Source organism: Vicugna pacos, chromosome 27 (assembly GCF_048564905.1).
Source record: "Vicugna pacos chromosome 27, VicPac4, whole genome shotgun sequence".
In the NCBI taxonomy this organism is placed as follows: Eukaryota; Metazoa; Chordata; class Mammalia; order Artiodactyla; family Camelidae; genus Vicugna; species Vicugna pacos.
In genome coordinates, this window is record NC_133013.1 from 13,745,570 (window position 1) to 13,759,271 (window position 13,702).

Genomic DNA, 13,702 nt, shown 5'->3' on the forward strand with positions numbered 1-13,702 from the left:
TTAGGAGTTTGGGATTAACATATACACTGCTACATATAAAATGGGTAACAAGGACCTACTATATAGCACAGGGAGCTGTATTTAATAACTTGGAATAAGCTATAATGGAAAACAATCTGAAAAAGAATAGCAATCATATAACTGAATCACTCTGCTGTACACCTGAAACTAACACAATATTGCAAATTATACTTCAATAAAAGAAAAAAATAGCTAGTAATCGCAGAGCACTTCTGTGTCAGGCATATGCAAACATCCTCCTCTCATCCTTAAGAGGATCCTTGAAGCCATCCTCAAACTACCCTTTACAGAAGGGTCTTCGCCCCCACCCCCACAGCCTGAATTATTAAATCCACATTAATAACCTCTAAATGGTATTGCTGTCCTTGTCATCCATAATCAGTTAAACAGATTATTAAACCACCCAACAAGAAATGAAGGTCGGAATCACTCCAAGGGTGACGCAGGACAAGTCCTCATTCATTTCTGTGTATCTTAAAGAGAATACAAAGACAAAGATCATTAAGTCATAAGTTTCTTACTGATAAAGAATCCTTAAATAAGCCGAACTGCATCTTTAAGACCTCTGGTTCAAGTCCTATGATTCTGAAGAATAAACTACATTATAAACATGGTTCAAAGACAAGTAAGAGACTGAGAAATCTCAGTGTATACACAACCAAGGATTTATATTTACAACATATAAACAATTACATACCAAAGAAAAATCCAATAAAAAAACTAGGCAAAGGAAGTGGACATGCAATTACAAAAAAGCAAACTGCAATAGCCAATAAACATATGAAAAGGTAGTTAAATGTCACTGGTAATTTGGGAAGTGCATTTACAACAAGACTATTTTACACTCATCTGCTTTGCAGAAATTAAAAAGTCTGGTAACATTAAAGGATGGTAAGAAAGTAGGGAAAATAGTACTCACACACCATTACTGAGAAAGAGATCATGAGAAGTTTTGGAAAGTAATTTGGCATTATCTGGTATACATAAAAATATGCACATGAATCATGCAATTCAATCAGTGGGAACATATAACCTCAACAAATTATCAAACGTGTGCAGGAAGAGAGAAATAAAAAAATGGTCAGAGTTCTGCTCATAAGATTAAACAAAAACACTGCACAGCAAAGGAAACAAGAAGTAAAACAAGAAGAAAACCTACGGAATGGGAGAAAATTTTTGCAAGTGAAACCGACAAAGGCTTGATCTCCAGAATATATAAGCAGCTCATACGACTCAATAAGAAAAAAATAAACAACCCAATCCAAAAATGAGCAGAAGACCTAAACAAGCAATTCTCCAAGGAAGACATACAAATGATCAAAAAGCACATGAAAAAAATGCTCAATATCACTAATTATCAGAGAAATGCAAATCAAAACTACAATGAGGTATCACCTCACACCAGTCAGAATGGCCGTCATTCAAAAATCCAAAAATGACAAATGCTGGAGAGGCTGTGGAGAAAGGGGAATCCTCCTACACTGCTGGTGGGAATGCAGTTTGGTGCAGCCACTGTGGAAAACAGTGTGGAGATTCCTCAAAAGACTAGGAATAGACTTACCATATGACCCAGGAATCCCACTCCTGGGCTTGTATCCAGAAGGAAATCTACTTCAGGATGACACCTGCACCCCAATGTTCATAGCAGCACTATTTACAATAGCCAAAACATGGAAACAGCCTAAATGTCCATCAACAGGTGACTGGATAAAGAAGATGTGGTATATTTATATGATGGAATACTACTCAGCCATAAAAACCGACAACATAATGCCATTTGCAGCAACATGGATGCTCCTGGAGAATGTCATTCTAAGTGAAGTAAGCCAGAAAGAGAAAGAAAAATACCATATGAGATCGCTCATATGTGGAATCTAAAAAACAAAAACAAACAAACAAACAAAAACAAAGCATAAATACAGGACAGAAATAGACTCACAGACAGAGAATACAGACTTGTGGTTACCAGGGGGGTGGAGGGTGGGAAGGGATAGACTGGGATTTCAAAATTGTAGAATAGATAAACAAGATTACACTGTATAGCACAGGGAAATATACACAAAAGGTTATGATAAATCACAGAGAAAAAAATGTGACAATGAGTGTGTATATGTCCATGAATGACTGAAAAATTGTGCTGAACACTGGAATTTGACACAACATTGTAAAATGATTATAAATCAATAAAAAATGTTAAAAAAAATTAAACAAAAACAACCTAAATGTTCATGTACAAAACTGTAAAAATAAAACGTGAAATATTTATACTATGCAATGAACTACAACAGTTAAGACTAGGGATGAATTAGATCTATAAATATCAATGTGACAATCTCAAAACCACCATATTTTTAAAACACATATATATTACATGAACCATGTACGTTCTAAAAATGCCATGGCTTTTATATGCCAAGTTCATGACAGTGACTAGGGGAAAGGCATAAATAGGATTTTAACTATATCTAACTTGTTTAAAACTTTAATTTTATTTTTTGAATCTTTCTGAATTTCTAACACTGCAGAACTGATCGGCATCCCAAGGCAGACCGTTCCAGGATTTCAGCAGTTCTGGAAGTTACTTTAACACTGGTAACACTAAGGATCCTCTTCTCAGAAAAAGGCATACAGATTCCCGGGCACCACCCAGAATGCCTGAATTCAAAATTCCAGGTGAGAAGCCTGGGACTATGTTTAACAAGTATCTCAGGTGATTCTTAAACAACTAAATTTAGAAACAACCTAACACCATACAAAGCTAAATGCAGAGAGAACAAACTTTTTAATCAAGCAAGGGATATGGAGCATGGCAAGACTCTGACCCATCACCTCGATCCTCAAAATTACAACTTACTAGCCATTTACTGCCTCCATTTGAATGTCAAGTAACCTATACTGCAGCTGAAGACGCCCTCTATTAAAACCCACCACACTCAAGAACTAGTTCCCTAGAGGTCACGCCTACAGAACTATTCCCCACCCTGGCTTTGCAACAGACACACCTGGGGCATTTCTGACAATTCCGATCATCTCCCCACCACTCCCTCCCTTCCCCTAACCCTCATCTCCTCTTTCTCCACCTCCCTTTTCCTCCCCTCCCCTCTCACTCAAAAACCCCTAAAATCCAATCAGGTATGGGCCCGATTTTTTAAATTCTCACATGATTTTGATGCAAAGCCTATTTAGGAACTAAGTTTAGAACAACAACAACAACAAAAAGAGATTAGAAGCAAAACCCAATCTCCACAAACTGTTGCCCAATCCAAAGTACACATGTGGCACTGGAGTCACACTGGACAAGGACAAAGTTCTCCAGTGCCCACCACCGACTCACCATTCCCCACGTCCCCCTGTTGTTTCTCAGACTACCCACAGGGGAATCACTTCCCAGATACAATTTAACTGGACTCTTCTGATGTAAAATTATGGCCTTTTGGAAAGCAGTGTATCTTCTGGCATCAATCACACCGGTGATTTTCAGTTTCTGGTTTCTTTAAAATGTAAAGTTTTTTAAGATACACAGAGCACAGAATTATTCTACATTTTCACTATTTTCCCCAATCACCTGTACAGTTTCCTCTTACCCATCTAACCCTGGAGCCAAACGACCAGCGTCTGAATCTAATTCTACTATTTATTCCCCTTGTGCCTCAGTTTTCTCATCTACAAAATAAAGGTGATACATACCTACCCCGCAAACTGATGTGAGGACTCAAACTAGCAATCAGACTCAGGAAGTTACAGGCCCCTAGCAGGCAAGACAAATGGTGGCTATTACTGAATTTTTGCAGAACAATCAAATCAACTGTTTTCACTGAAAAATCTCTCTACAATCATTTCATCTATTGCTTTGTTATTTAATTAAAACACAAAACTCTAAGCAGAACCAGCATAAACGAATCTGAGAAGTATCTACCAATCCCGGCTAAGGATACAACTCAACAGAAGGAACAGGATGGCAAAGGGTACAAAAAATGCCCAGCAGGACACAGGCTCACCCACAGAAGTTCAAAGGGAGAAAGCTCAGTGACAGTTACCTTGGCAAGGGGACTGCTGGCAAGAAGGTCACTAGCATTTCTGTTATATCAACCCTCACACCAAATAAAATACTTTCAAAAACCCTTAAAACAGTGCTTGACAAGAGTAAGCACTCAATAAACGTAAATCTACTCTGGTATTTTCTATAAAATGTTCACCACACGCTATTTCCTTTCATGATAAAATCCAAAATGTAAGATTACCAGCCACTGTTGGACTTAGAAGTATCTCATACAAATGGGATACCCTGAGATTTATTTTTATATTCTGGTCCCTTATTTTGTTTTTAACACTGGTTACAATTCACAACCCAATGGGTGACAAACACCATTCAAAATTAACTGCTTCCCTGCAGGGCGCACGGCCACTGCTCTAGCCCTAGGTCTGAGACAGTTACCTTTATCAACTAGAGGCAAAAGGAATCCTGAATGGAATGCAGTTGCATTCAAAGTTAACTCTGGAATCCAAACTTTTGGAGGTCTCTAAAAAGGGTTTAAGTAGACAATTACAGTAAGGAAAAGCTACCACCAGAATGGAAAGCAAGTGGGGGTAAAAAAACAAAAACAAAAACAAAAACACCTCCCTTCAGCATACATTTTAAATGTGCTACAGCTGGATCTGGTATGACATTTAATACAGGAACTCCTCCTCTTCCATCAAGCATACAACTCCCCTTATCAGCACCCCGCCCCCCATCGCTTCCAACCTCCAAACTCAAGCTGCTGCTAAAACTGCCCTAAAAAGGGAACTGAGAAAATGGGGCAGGCAATGGGAAGACAAAGGGTGAGAGAAAAAAAGGTAGTAAGAGCTCCATCAGAAAACCTGAGGCACACGGAGACGCATGCAAACATACGCAGATTTGAAACACATGGAGCTTTTAAAAATTAACTCAATCACGGACGTTGGGCTGGGCATTAGTATTTTTAGAAGCTCTCCAAGGTCTGATGAAGAAACCAAGAAAAAAAAAACCTCAACGAACTCAGAACCAAAAGTAAAGGAAATGAAGGAAGTAGAGGAAATGAAAAGGCACAAATCTTGAGTCTACAGTTCTAACAGAATACCCTGCCCACTGGTCATTAGGTTAAATCAAACAGATAGCGCCACGTGAAGACTGATTAGCAAAAGCCAGCTACACCCAATTAGATATTTGTTGTAAATATTACTGCTGTTACAGCACTGCGCCTTGGTATTGCTCATTCACTCCTGTACAGCTGGAAAGGGAAAGGAGGCAGAGGGTAAACCAGGGCAGTAATTACCAGCTCCAAGAGGAGGAAATAAGGCACCTACTCAGAGTGACTGCCAAGAGGAGGGCTATGACTCACATAGCTGTTCTGGTCCAGAAAGAGCCATACGCTCCCTTCAAAAGGCCGGGTTCCTTTGGCGGGGGTAAGTTCTAGGAGTAACTGCAAAATATACCCAAAGTTTCAACTAACTAAAAGAGGGCTTGCCCTCTACGGTCATTTTTAACAAACCTCTCTCCTAATCGGCCTAAACAGACTCCTGGGGAAGACAAGGCCACCAGCTGTGGCCCTCAGGGGCAACCTGGCTCTTAAAGTGCAGAAAAAATAATAAATAAAGTAAGATAAAGCATTAGGAATCAAACATTACTAACAGCTTATATTTACAGAGCACTTTCAATGTAACAGACTCTTTGCAAAGCGCTTTATAGGCATCACACAATTTAATCTTCATAACCCAATGAAGAGTCTCATCCACATTTTAAAAAGGAGAAAATTCCAGGTCCTACAGTGTATTTCATTGGCCTAACTTGGGAACACTCGTTTTCAGTACTAAAGTTAAGTGCTGCACTAATGCTATTATTATACACAGCTCTTGACCTGCACTGAGGGAACAAACACTTCACAAATTACAAAGTAACCCATTAGAACTGAATCCTAAGTATAAAATGAAGACTATTTTTATAATGACACTCTTCTGAAAAATTCTCCCCACCAAGATCAGACTGATCACACTTTCCCCAAACTGTGGGGGGACTCTCCAGTAAAGGGAACTGAAATACTTTTCAGTATGCAATACAGTCCAGAAGCTATCACTAAACCACCAAAAAAGGTGACACACTGTTACAGGTCAATGATGCCTCAAAAACAAATTCATAGGAAAAAAAAGAGATCAGATTTGTGGTTATCACAGATGGGGGGGGTGAGGAGCCAGTGGGGGTGTAGGGGGAGGGGAATTGGATGAGCACAGTTAGAAAGGTACAAACTTTCCAGTTATAAAGTAAGTATCAGGAATGTAAGGTACAATGTGATATATATAACTAACACTGCTATACCTTACACATAAAAATTGAGAGTAAATCCTGTTAAGTTCTCAATACAAAGAGAAAAAAATTTTTAATTTTGCATCTATGAGATGATGGATGTTCACTAACCTTATTGTGGTAATCGTTCCGTGATGTATGTACACCAGATCATTAATGCTGTACACCTTAAATTTATACAATGCTGTAAGTCAATTTTATCCCATGCACCTAGTATAGCAGCTTTGTTAGAAGGGTCTCTGTCCCCAGACTTGTCCTATCAAAGTTTAGACTGATTAGGAGCAAGGCCATAACATAAAAAAATGTGCTCCAACGCTGTGCTAAATCACTGATGATAAAATAAACATACATCAGACCCTAGGCATTTGATGAACTGAGTCAACTTTTGTTGTTCTGGCTGTACACTAATAACACTAAAGTTCTAAAGAAGTTGTAATAGGCATTTTGGTGAAATATACATTTGAATTCAATGCCCAGTCAGGCTGAAACACAGGAGGGAATTATTCAGCTAGAATAAACACCAGCATAAGTAAACCAACATAGTAGTTTTTACTTCGGTACAAAAGAACTCTAAGGTGATCAAATAGAATAAATTCTTCACTAAAGTGACCCCCCCAGTTCAAGAAAGCCAAGTGAGTTCTAAGGTTTTCAGAGAAAAAGCCCTAAAAGACTTAAAAAAAAAGAGAGAGAGAGAGATAGTCATACCTAGAATACATTTACCAGATGTCACACACAGCCGACACATAATTTTTGTCAAGAACAAGTTTCCTGAGCCACCTTTTATGGGACAAATGATAGGCGTCTAGTAACAGGTGGTCTTTGGAGGTACCTCTCACGACTGTCAGGAGTTTGCTGTATATGGGAGGGGGTAAGTAAGCCAATTATAAAACCTGTGAGTTTCAGATATTATCAGGTAAAATTCAACTGAACTTCCAGATTCATCTCACAGTAATAACTTAATAAAATCAAACTTTTATAACAAAGTCCTTATGAAATAGTTTGCCCACCTTCCCGCAATGACTTCATCTTTACAAAAGACGTTACTCTCCAAAAAGCCAAATATCAATCAGAAACTGCAGGTTTTCAAAGCAAGAATCCAAAAGAGAGAGAGGATCAATCAGCACTTTTTCTTGCCATTTCAAGCCATTCTGCACACAGGACAAAAAGCCATAGAAGGCTCAGTGAACAGCCCTAATAGGCTAGTTCTTCAAAATTTAACTGGCTCCAAGTGGCATCAAACACTTGATAGATAAATTGCTGTATCTTAATACTCAGTTTAACTCATATGGTAATTGGGCTAGAACATTTTCAATGGAGCAGAGTAGTTTACATCCTGGAACATGAGTGCAATGTTACTTAATTCTATTCCACTTTTAACTTAGGGCATTTTACAAATAAAATTCTAATACAACTAACCAGAATTCAATCTCATACACAGAAGAACTTTTCTTCTTCTTGCATTAGATACACCTTAAGGAGTTGCTCTTAATATGCTAATAATAATCAACAAGTTCTACAAGTGTTTGTCCTTAAGGCTTTGAAACATCTCATATATATATTTTTTGCACGTTAACTTAAAATCACTTACAGAATCTTTGAACAAGTCTATAGAAAAAAATGAAAACCCAATTTCACCTAGTTTCCATAAACTATCCAAAGAATTCTTCCTAAAGAACCAAGACTATGGCAACCTACAAAACCAACTGATGATGCATTTTTACCTTCTATATGTGTTTTACCTCCTATAAACTTTATTCAGAAACTTAAGATGTGCCCAGGTAAATATCTCTACCTACACCCAGGAGGTCCAGATCTCTTTCAAAGTACCATATTTAACTCAATGAAAAATTTATAAATTACTGTCAACTACATGACAGCTCATTCCTATTACTGCTAAAGATACTCGAATAGTGTAGGAAAAACTTTTCACTATGGCACAATTAAGAAGATACCAATATAGTCTTTCCTTCATGCTTAAATTCATTATTTGTGAGCAAATTATAAAGTCACCATTGGTAAGCCATGTTTTTTTTTAACCATAAATCCTTGCAAGGGTTTCCAAACAAGGCAGACCATAGAATCACAGCATTTTAACAAGTTTACCAGGAATGAATTAAAACTCCCAGGAGATCTGAGAAGTTTCCCAAGATTTTGCCAAGTAATTCCACTACAGACCAAGCTTAGTTACTGTTCTTTAGCAAGTGCCATTAACACCTAAAGAGTTGTTTTCTGACACCTGTTTGCAAAGTAATGGTTGCCTATTGTTGTATTGTTAACCTAATGTTTATACTTATTAAGCCAAATGGAAATTCCTAGCTGTTTTCTACTTAAGTATCTATAAATTTGTTAATCTTAAAGATAAATCACCTTGCACATACTGACCTGAGTTTTTCTCCATCAAATGCCAACTGAGAAAATGTTTGGTAACAAGTAAAAACGCACGGGGACAAGTTAAAATACTCTTCCCTTTGTTTATGAGCCATGTATTAAACACAGGTGTAACACTCGTTAACACGTTTCAACTTAAATTACAGTATCTCCTCTTGACAGTGAAACACTTTTGGTCAATGGTAACAAAATTAAAATCACTACTGATTCTTCACAGAGAACGCAAAAGGGGGGGGGAGGACCCGCTAGGATACAAAAAAAGAAAGCGAAAAATGTAAAAAGTGGTAGATTTTCGATTTGAAGGTTTCCGATTAGTACCTTTTACTTTCTCCCAAAGCAGAAGCCGCTTCTAAAAGAGAAGCCCTTCCTAAAGAACGAGCAAAGAACACACGCTGCTGGGTGGGAACCGCTACAAGGCACGGCGGACAGCGCCACCAGCAGCGACCTCGCTCCGGGAAGAGGCCGCCCACCGGAAAGTCCCGGCCGGAGCGCCCGGCCCTTCCCGTCCCCTCCCCCGGGTAGGCAGGCCGGCCGGCCTGCTGGAGCCTCACTAGGCGGAGAACAGGACGACCCAGGCTGCGCACGCAACCTAACGTCACGGCGTTCGCTCCTCCCCGACGGCGAGGCGCCTGACGTCACGGGGCGGAGCCTGCCCGAAGGCGGCCACTGTTGACCCGCTGTTACCAGGCGTGCGCACAGCCAATCAGCACTCGGCGCCGGCGCCGGCCGGCCTTTGAACTCGGCACGGCAACTTCCTGCTGTTTGGCGAGTACACAGTGCAATGCAGTATGTCTGTCAGCGCTGCGGCACAAAGGAACAGCCATTTTGTGACTGAGCTGGACCTGCACCAAGATGCCAGGGACTCACAGAGCCGCTGCCTGCACTAACTACCGAGCTGCCCTTTATTTCAGTACCAAAGAACCGAAAAAAAAAGGAGGAAGGGAGATGTTTTGGTATTTCAGGTTTCAATTCGCTTTATTTTGTCTTCTCAAAAAAAGAAAGAAAAAATCCCGATTCTTTTAAGAATTACCAGCTTCATAAAATGGCTGCCACTTTAAAAACTGACTTCCAGTCCACAAGCAACTGCATTACCCCATTTCTAACGATCCCAAGCCCTGTAGAGTAACTGCTAAAAGGCTGATTAAAAAGCAGATTTTGCCCGCACCGCATGTTATCAAAATAAATCTGGTTCAAAGGCAGAGGATTTGGAAAAAAATTTAATAAACTGTTTCAGTTCTGATGATAAAATTGAAAACGCAGCGTCCTAGAACACACAGAGCTCTTTGTGTGCACACTGTTCCATTCACATTCCCTTCTCTTTCCATTCTTTGATACTACTGAAGTTATACCCCCAAACTGCAAACTATTTAGATAAGTGTGTGGTATACATTTCTATGTATGTCCGTCACTGAAACTTTGTGTCAAATATTTTAAAATTTTACAGATAAAGTATCTTTAAAAATCATGTTTTTGAAAATGAATCTTCAAAACCATGATATACAAAGTATAACATTATTCTTAAGCAGTAACTTCAAAAGAATACACGAATAACAAACTTACATAATGACTCTTATTAAGTGTTGCATTATTTCCAAAAACAGGAAAATATCAGATTTACCTAAACTTACACTCAATCCTTTCAGATCCTATAAATTCTCAAGACCAAAAAAAGTTTACTTGACCAGCAAACTCCTCCCTTCCTCTCCTGTGGCTCAGGCTGCCAAAGTGATTTTTGTAGTATTCCCTAAACATTAGACTTTATGCCATAGAAACTAGGTCCTTATGGAGAAGTTCTGATGGGTTAAGGAAGGAGCCAAGTACTAGTTACCAGAACAGCCACCTTAATTTTAAGCTCAACAAAAATATAACTAATCTACTATAATAAAACACCAATAACATTCTATAGCTTTACAGTTTGAAAAGGAAGTGATGTCATAATTATGTACATGTATTAAGGTATGCAATTTAGGGTAACAGCATTTTAAAACTCCCATCTTCTTTTCAAGCGTCCCTCAAGTATTTTTTGACATTCATCAGGTATATGAATCCAAACATACCTAACAAAACATTTAAAATTACAGCCCATGCTCGTTAAGCTGCAACCCCATTACCAGTAGACAAATGCATTGCAACTTCCAAGCAGTTTTCCAGGTCAGTGAAAATTATTAACAGAAAGAATAGCAACACTGCTTAATTTTTTTAAATTAGAAAGCAGTCTGATCAATGATGTTAACCACAAACCTTGCATGAGAGAGCCAAAACCCATGTGAAACTATGCAAATTATACACTCAAGGGAGTACCAATTTTAGGTATTGAATCTTGAATAATTTGTCAAATATACCTGGGGATTCCTATTTCTTCAAATCACCACTGCTTTTCAGAAAAATCAGTTTAAGATTAGGAGAGAAGTTTTCTGTCCTAAATCTAACCTAGATAATTATATAGGCAATTCAGTTCCAAAGACAGCAATCCAAACTATGTGACAACTCAATCTGCAAAGAATTTGGAAAGGTGTTTTTAAAAGCAAGGTTCAAAATATTTTAAGTCTAATAAAATATAAATGAAACAGCATTTGTAATAAACAAAACCATGTCCAAAACTTCCAAATTCACTAACCTAAATATAAAGTATACGAGTTATATAAAATTATAAAAGTAAAAGCAAAACTGGGAAGAAAATAATATAACCAAATTCTTGTTAAATGCATGATTTAAAATTTATAACATAATTCATAAAACATACATCAAGAAATGCATTCATATATACTTTTAAAAATTAATATACAGATCATACAACAAAACATCTTAGAGGCTTTTCAAACAACAAAACATCTTAAAGGCTTTATTACTTATAGTCACTAATAAGGTGAACTCCAACAAATATGAAACAAATCATGATTTGAACAAACAGTACATTTGTAAGCTTCAGAAGATAAAGCATTCCAGGCGGCTCTGTCGAAATAAATCAATAAATTTAAAGCAGCTACAACTAAAATGCAAGGATAAAATACTACATCTATCAACTAGAGCATTGTCTGAATATAAGCATACAAATGCAAACCTCAAAGACTTTAAATATAAAATACACAATTATAACCACAGCAACAAACACAAAACAGAAGTATATTAAGAGTATTCCAAGATTTCTGTGATCATAGGTTTGATTTCATAAATGCAGGAACTGTAACCATCAAGAGGAAAGGTTTTGATAAATCTTATCAAAATTTCCTAAAATGTCAAGAGTATGAAAAGAAATATAGAGTCAAATAAAAATATAAACTGAGAGGCATCAGTCAAAGGGTCCTTTTTGCAATTTCATTTTAAAATGTACATTTTTTCATTCATATAACTTTCTCAAATGTCTATTTACTATAATTTACTACCACAAGGCTCCTCTATGGCCTTCAGTTACAAGTTTGGGTATCCTAGATTCTTCAAAGAAAAAATTTGCCTTGTATGTAAAATGGTGCAATGCAGCAATGGCTAAACCGACAAGGTCATTTTCCTACAGCACAAAAACCTAAAAACTTAAATTTATTAACAAAAAAACTGTAGTTTACAGGAAAGGCCCCCTTGAATAAAGGTACCTTACCTTTTGACTGCTGTAAGAGGCCTTAAGTCACAACTCAACTTTCATAAATTGCTACCAAAAAATTAGGGTGTGGCATATTAGCAATCTCAAGGTCACGCTTTAAAAAACGAACCCAAATTAGTAAAATACTTAAAATAAAACAGACTGCTATCCTTGTCTGTCAAGGTAAACAATGTAAGCTGAGGTTTCCCCCAAAAAAAGAAAATAGGAAGAAAGTTGATAGCTCATACCTCGATGCATTGCTGTGTAGCGAACTGTCCTCCTCTTGGCTTTTGTCCTTATTTCTCATCATCTTTTAATTCTTAAATATTAAGGGGGAGGGGGAATCTGTGTCTGCTTTGAAGTCCTGTGCCCAGGTATTTACTGTCAAAAGTTGAAAGAAAGGTAAGGTCCCAGCTTCTATCGATGTTTTTTATTATCAGGAACAAAGTCCTGACGATGTAACGATATTGTTGTAACACAACAGCGGTAAGCACCAAAAAACAGAGTATTTCTAATTTTTCCTTAAAAAAAAAAGAACAGCATAAACCGAACAGGGGGAACCATCACTATCAATAAGGAAAGTTTCTCAAAGTAACACACTGGATACAAATAACAATCTCTGTATCTTATTGCGTCATCCAGGAATTCCTCATATTTACAGAAAATAAAGCAAACTTAAACATGTAAATCTTTTAAATTATCACTAATGATCATGAACTTACCTGATCCATGTAGTAGGTCCAAAGCAAGAGTCCTATCTAGTAGTAGAAAAATATCAGATCCCAAATAATTAAAAATAAAAACAAAATTCTCCGTTAAAAACCGAAAAATAAATAAAATAATCCTCAAATATGTTAACTGGTCAAAAAAATAAAGCAACAATTAATACTAAAACGGGTCCGGAAGAAAAAAAACCTCATTAGGAGAGCGCACAAAAATGGAGGTGCGCCATGGCTTCTAAGCTGGAAAAAACAACGACCTGGGCTCTCAGTACGGCTGCTTCTTTCCAACAAGGCACGAAAAGAAAGCTCCCAAAAGCTGCTTTTCTCCCTAAAAAAGGTTCGAATCGACCCCAGTAAGTCACTAAGAGAGGCAGGGGGCTGCGGGGGCCCCCTGAGGCTGCCCGAAAGTTAGGGAAAGTTGCGTAAAGTGAGGCGAAGGCAGGGAGCAGAGCGCGCTCTCTCTAAGGCACAGCCGCCATCTAGAGCCTCCTTCCCAGCTCTGAGAGCTCTGCCTTTGATTGACACTCTCTACATTTACCCCACAACTCAGGTGATGTACCATAGACCCACCCCTTCATCTCCACCAAAAAAAAAAAAAAAAGATCCTCCATCCCAGGGAGCCTAAGGACCCCTACCCCCACCCCTCCCTGCCCCTCCAGACCACCCCATCAGGGGGAG

General features: G+C 38.1%; 1 protein-coding gene across 5 annotated transcripts in view; it reads right to left on the reverse strand.

Annotated features, from left to right (window-relative positions):
• The window catches only part of CHD2 (chromodomain helicase DNA binding protein 2), a 92,533-nt gene extending 78,891 nt beyond the window's left edge, over window positions 1-13,642 (reverse strand). The window contains exons 1-2 of one of the 5 annotated variants that reach the window (XM_006198482.4): window positions 13,025-13,642; window positions 12,551-12,683 (exon numbers count right to left, since the gene is read on the reverse strand). In XM_006198482.4, the coding sequence (XP_006198544.1) occupies window positions 12,551-12,612 (62 nt within the window). In that variant the 5' untranslated portion in view covers window positions 12,613-12,683; window positions 13,025-13,642. Of the gene's footprint in view, window positions 1-8,722; window positions 9,011-12,550; window positions 12,684-13,024 lie in introns of those variants that run through there. The other 4 variants (XM_015234409.3, XM_031691871.2, XM_031691873.2 and 1 more) reach the window with 4 other exon arrangements.
• Between the last annotated feature and the right edge of the window lie 60 nt (window positions 13,643-13,702).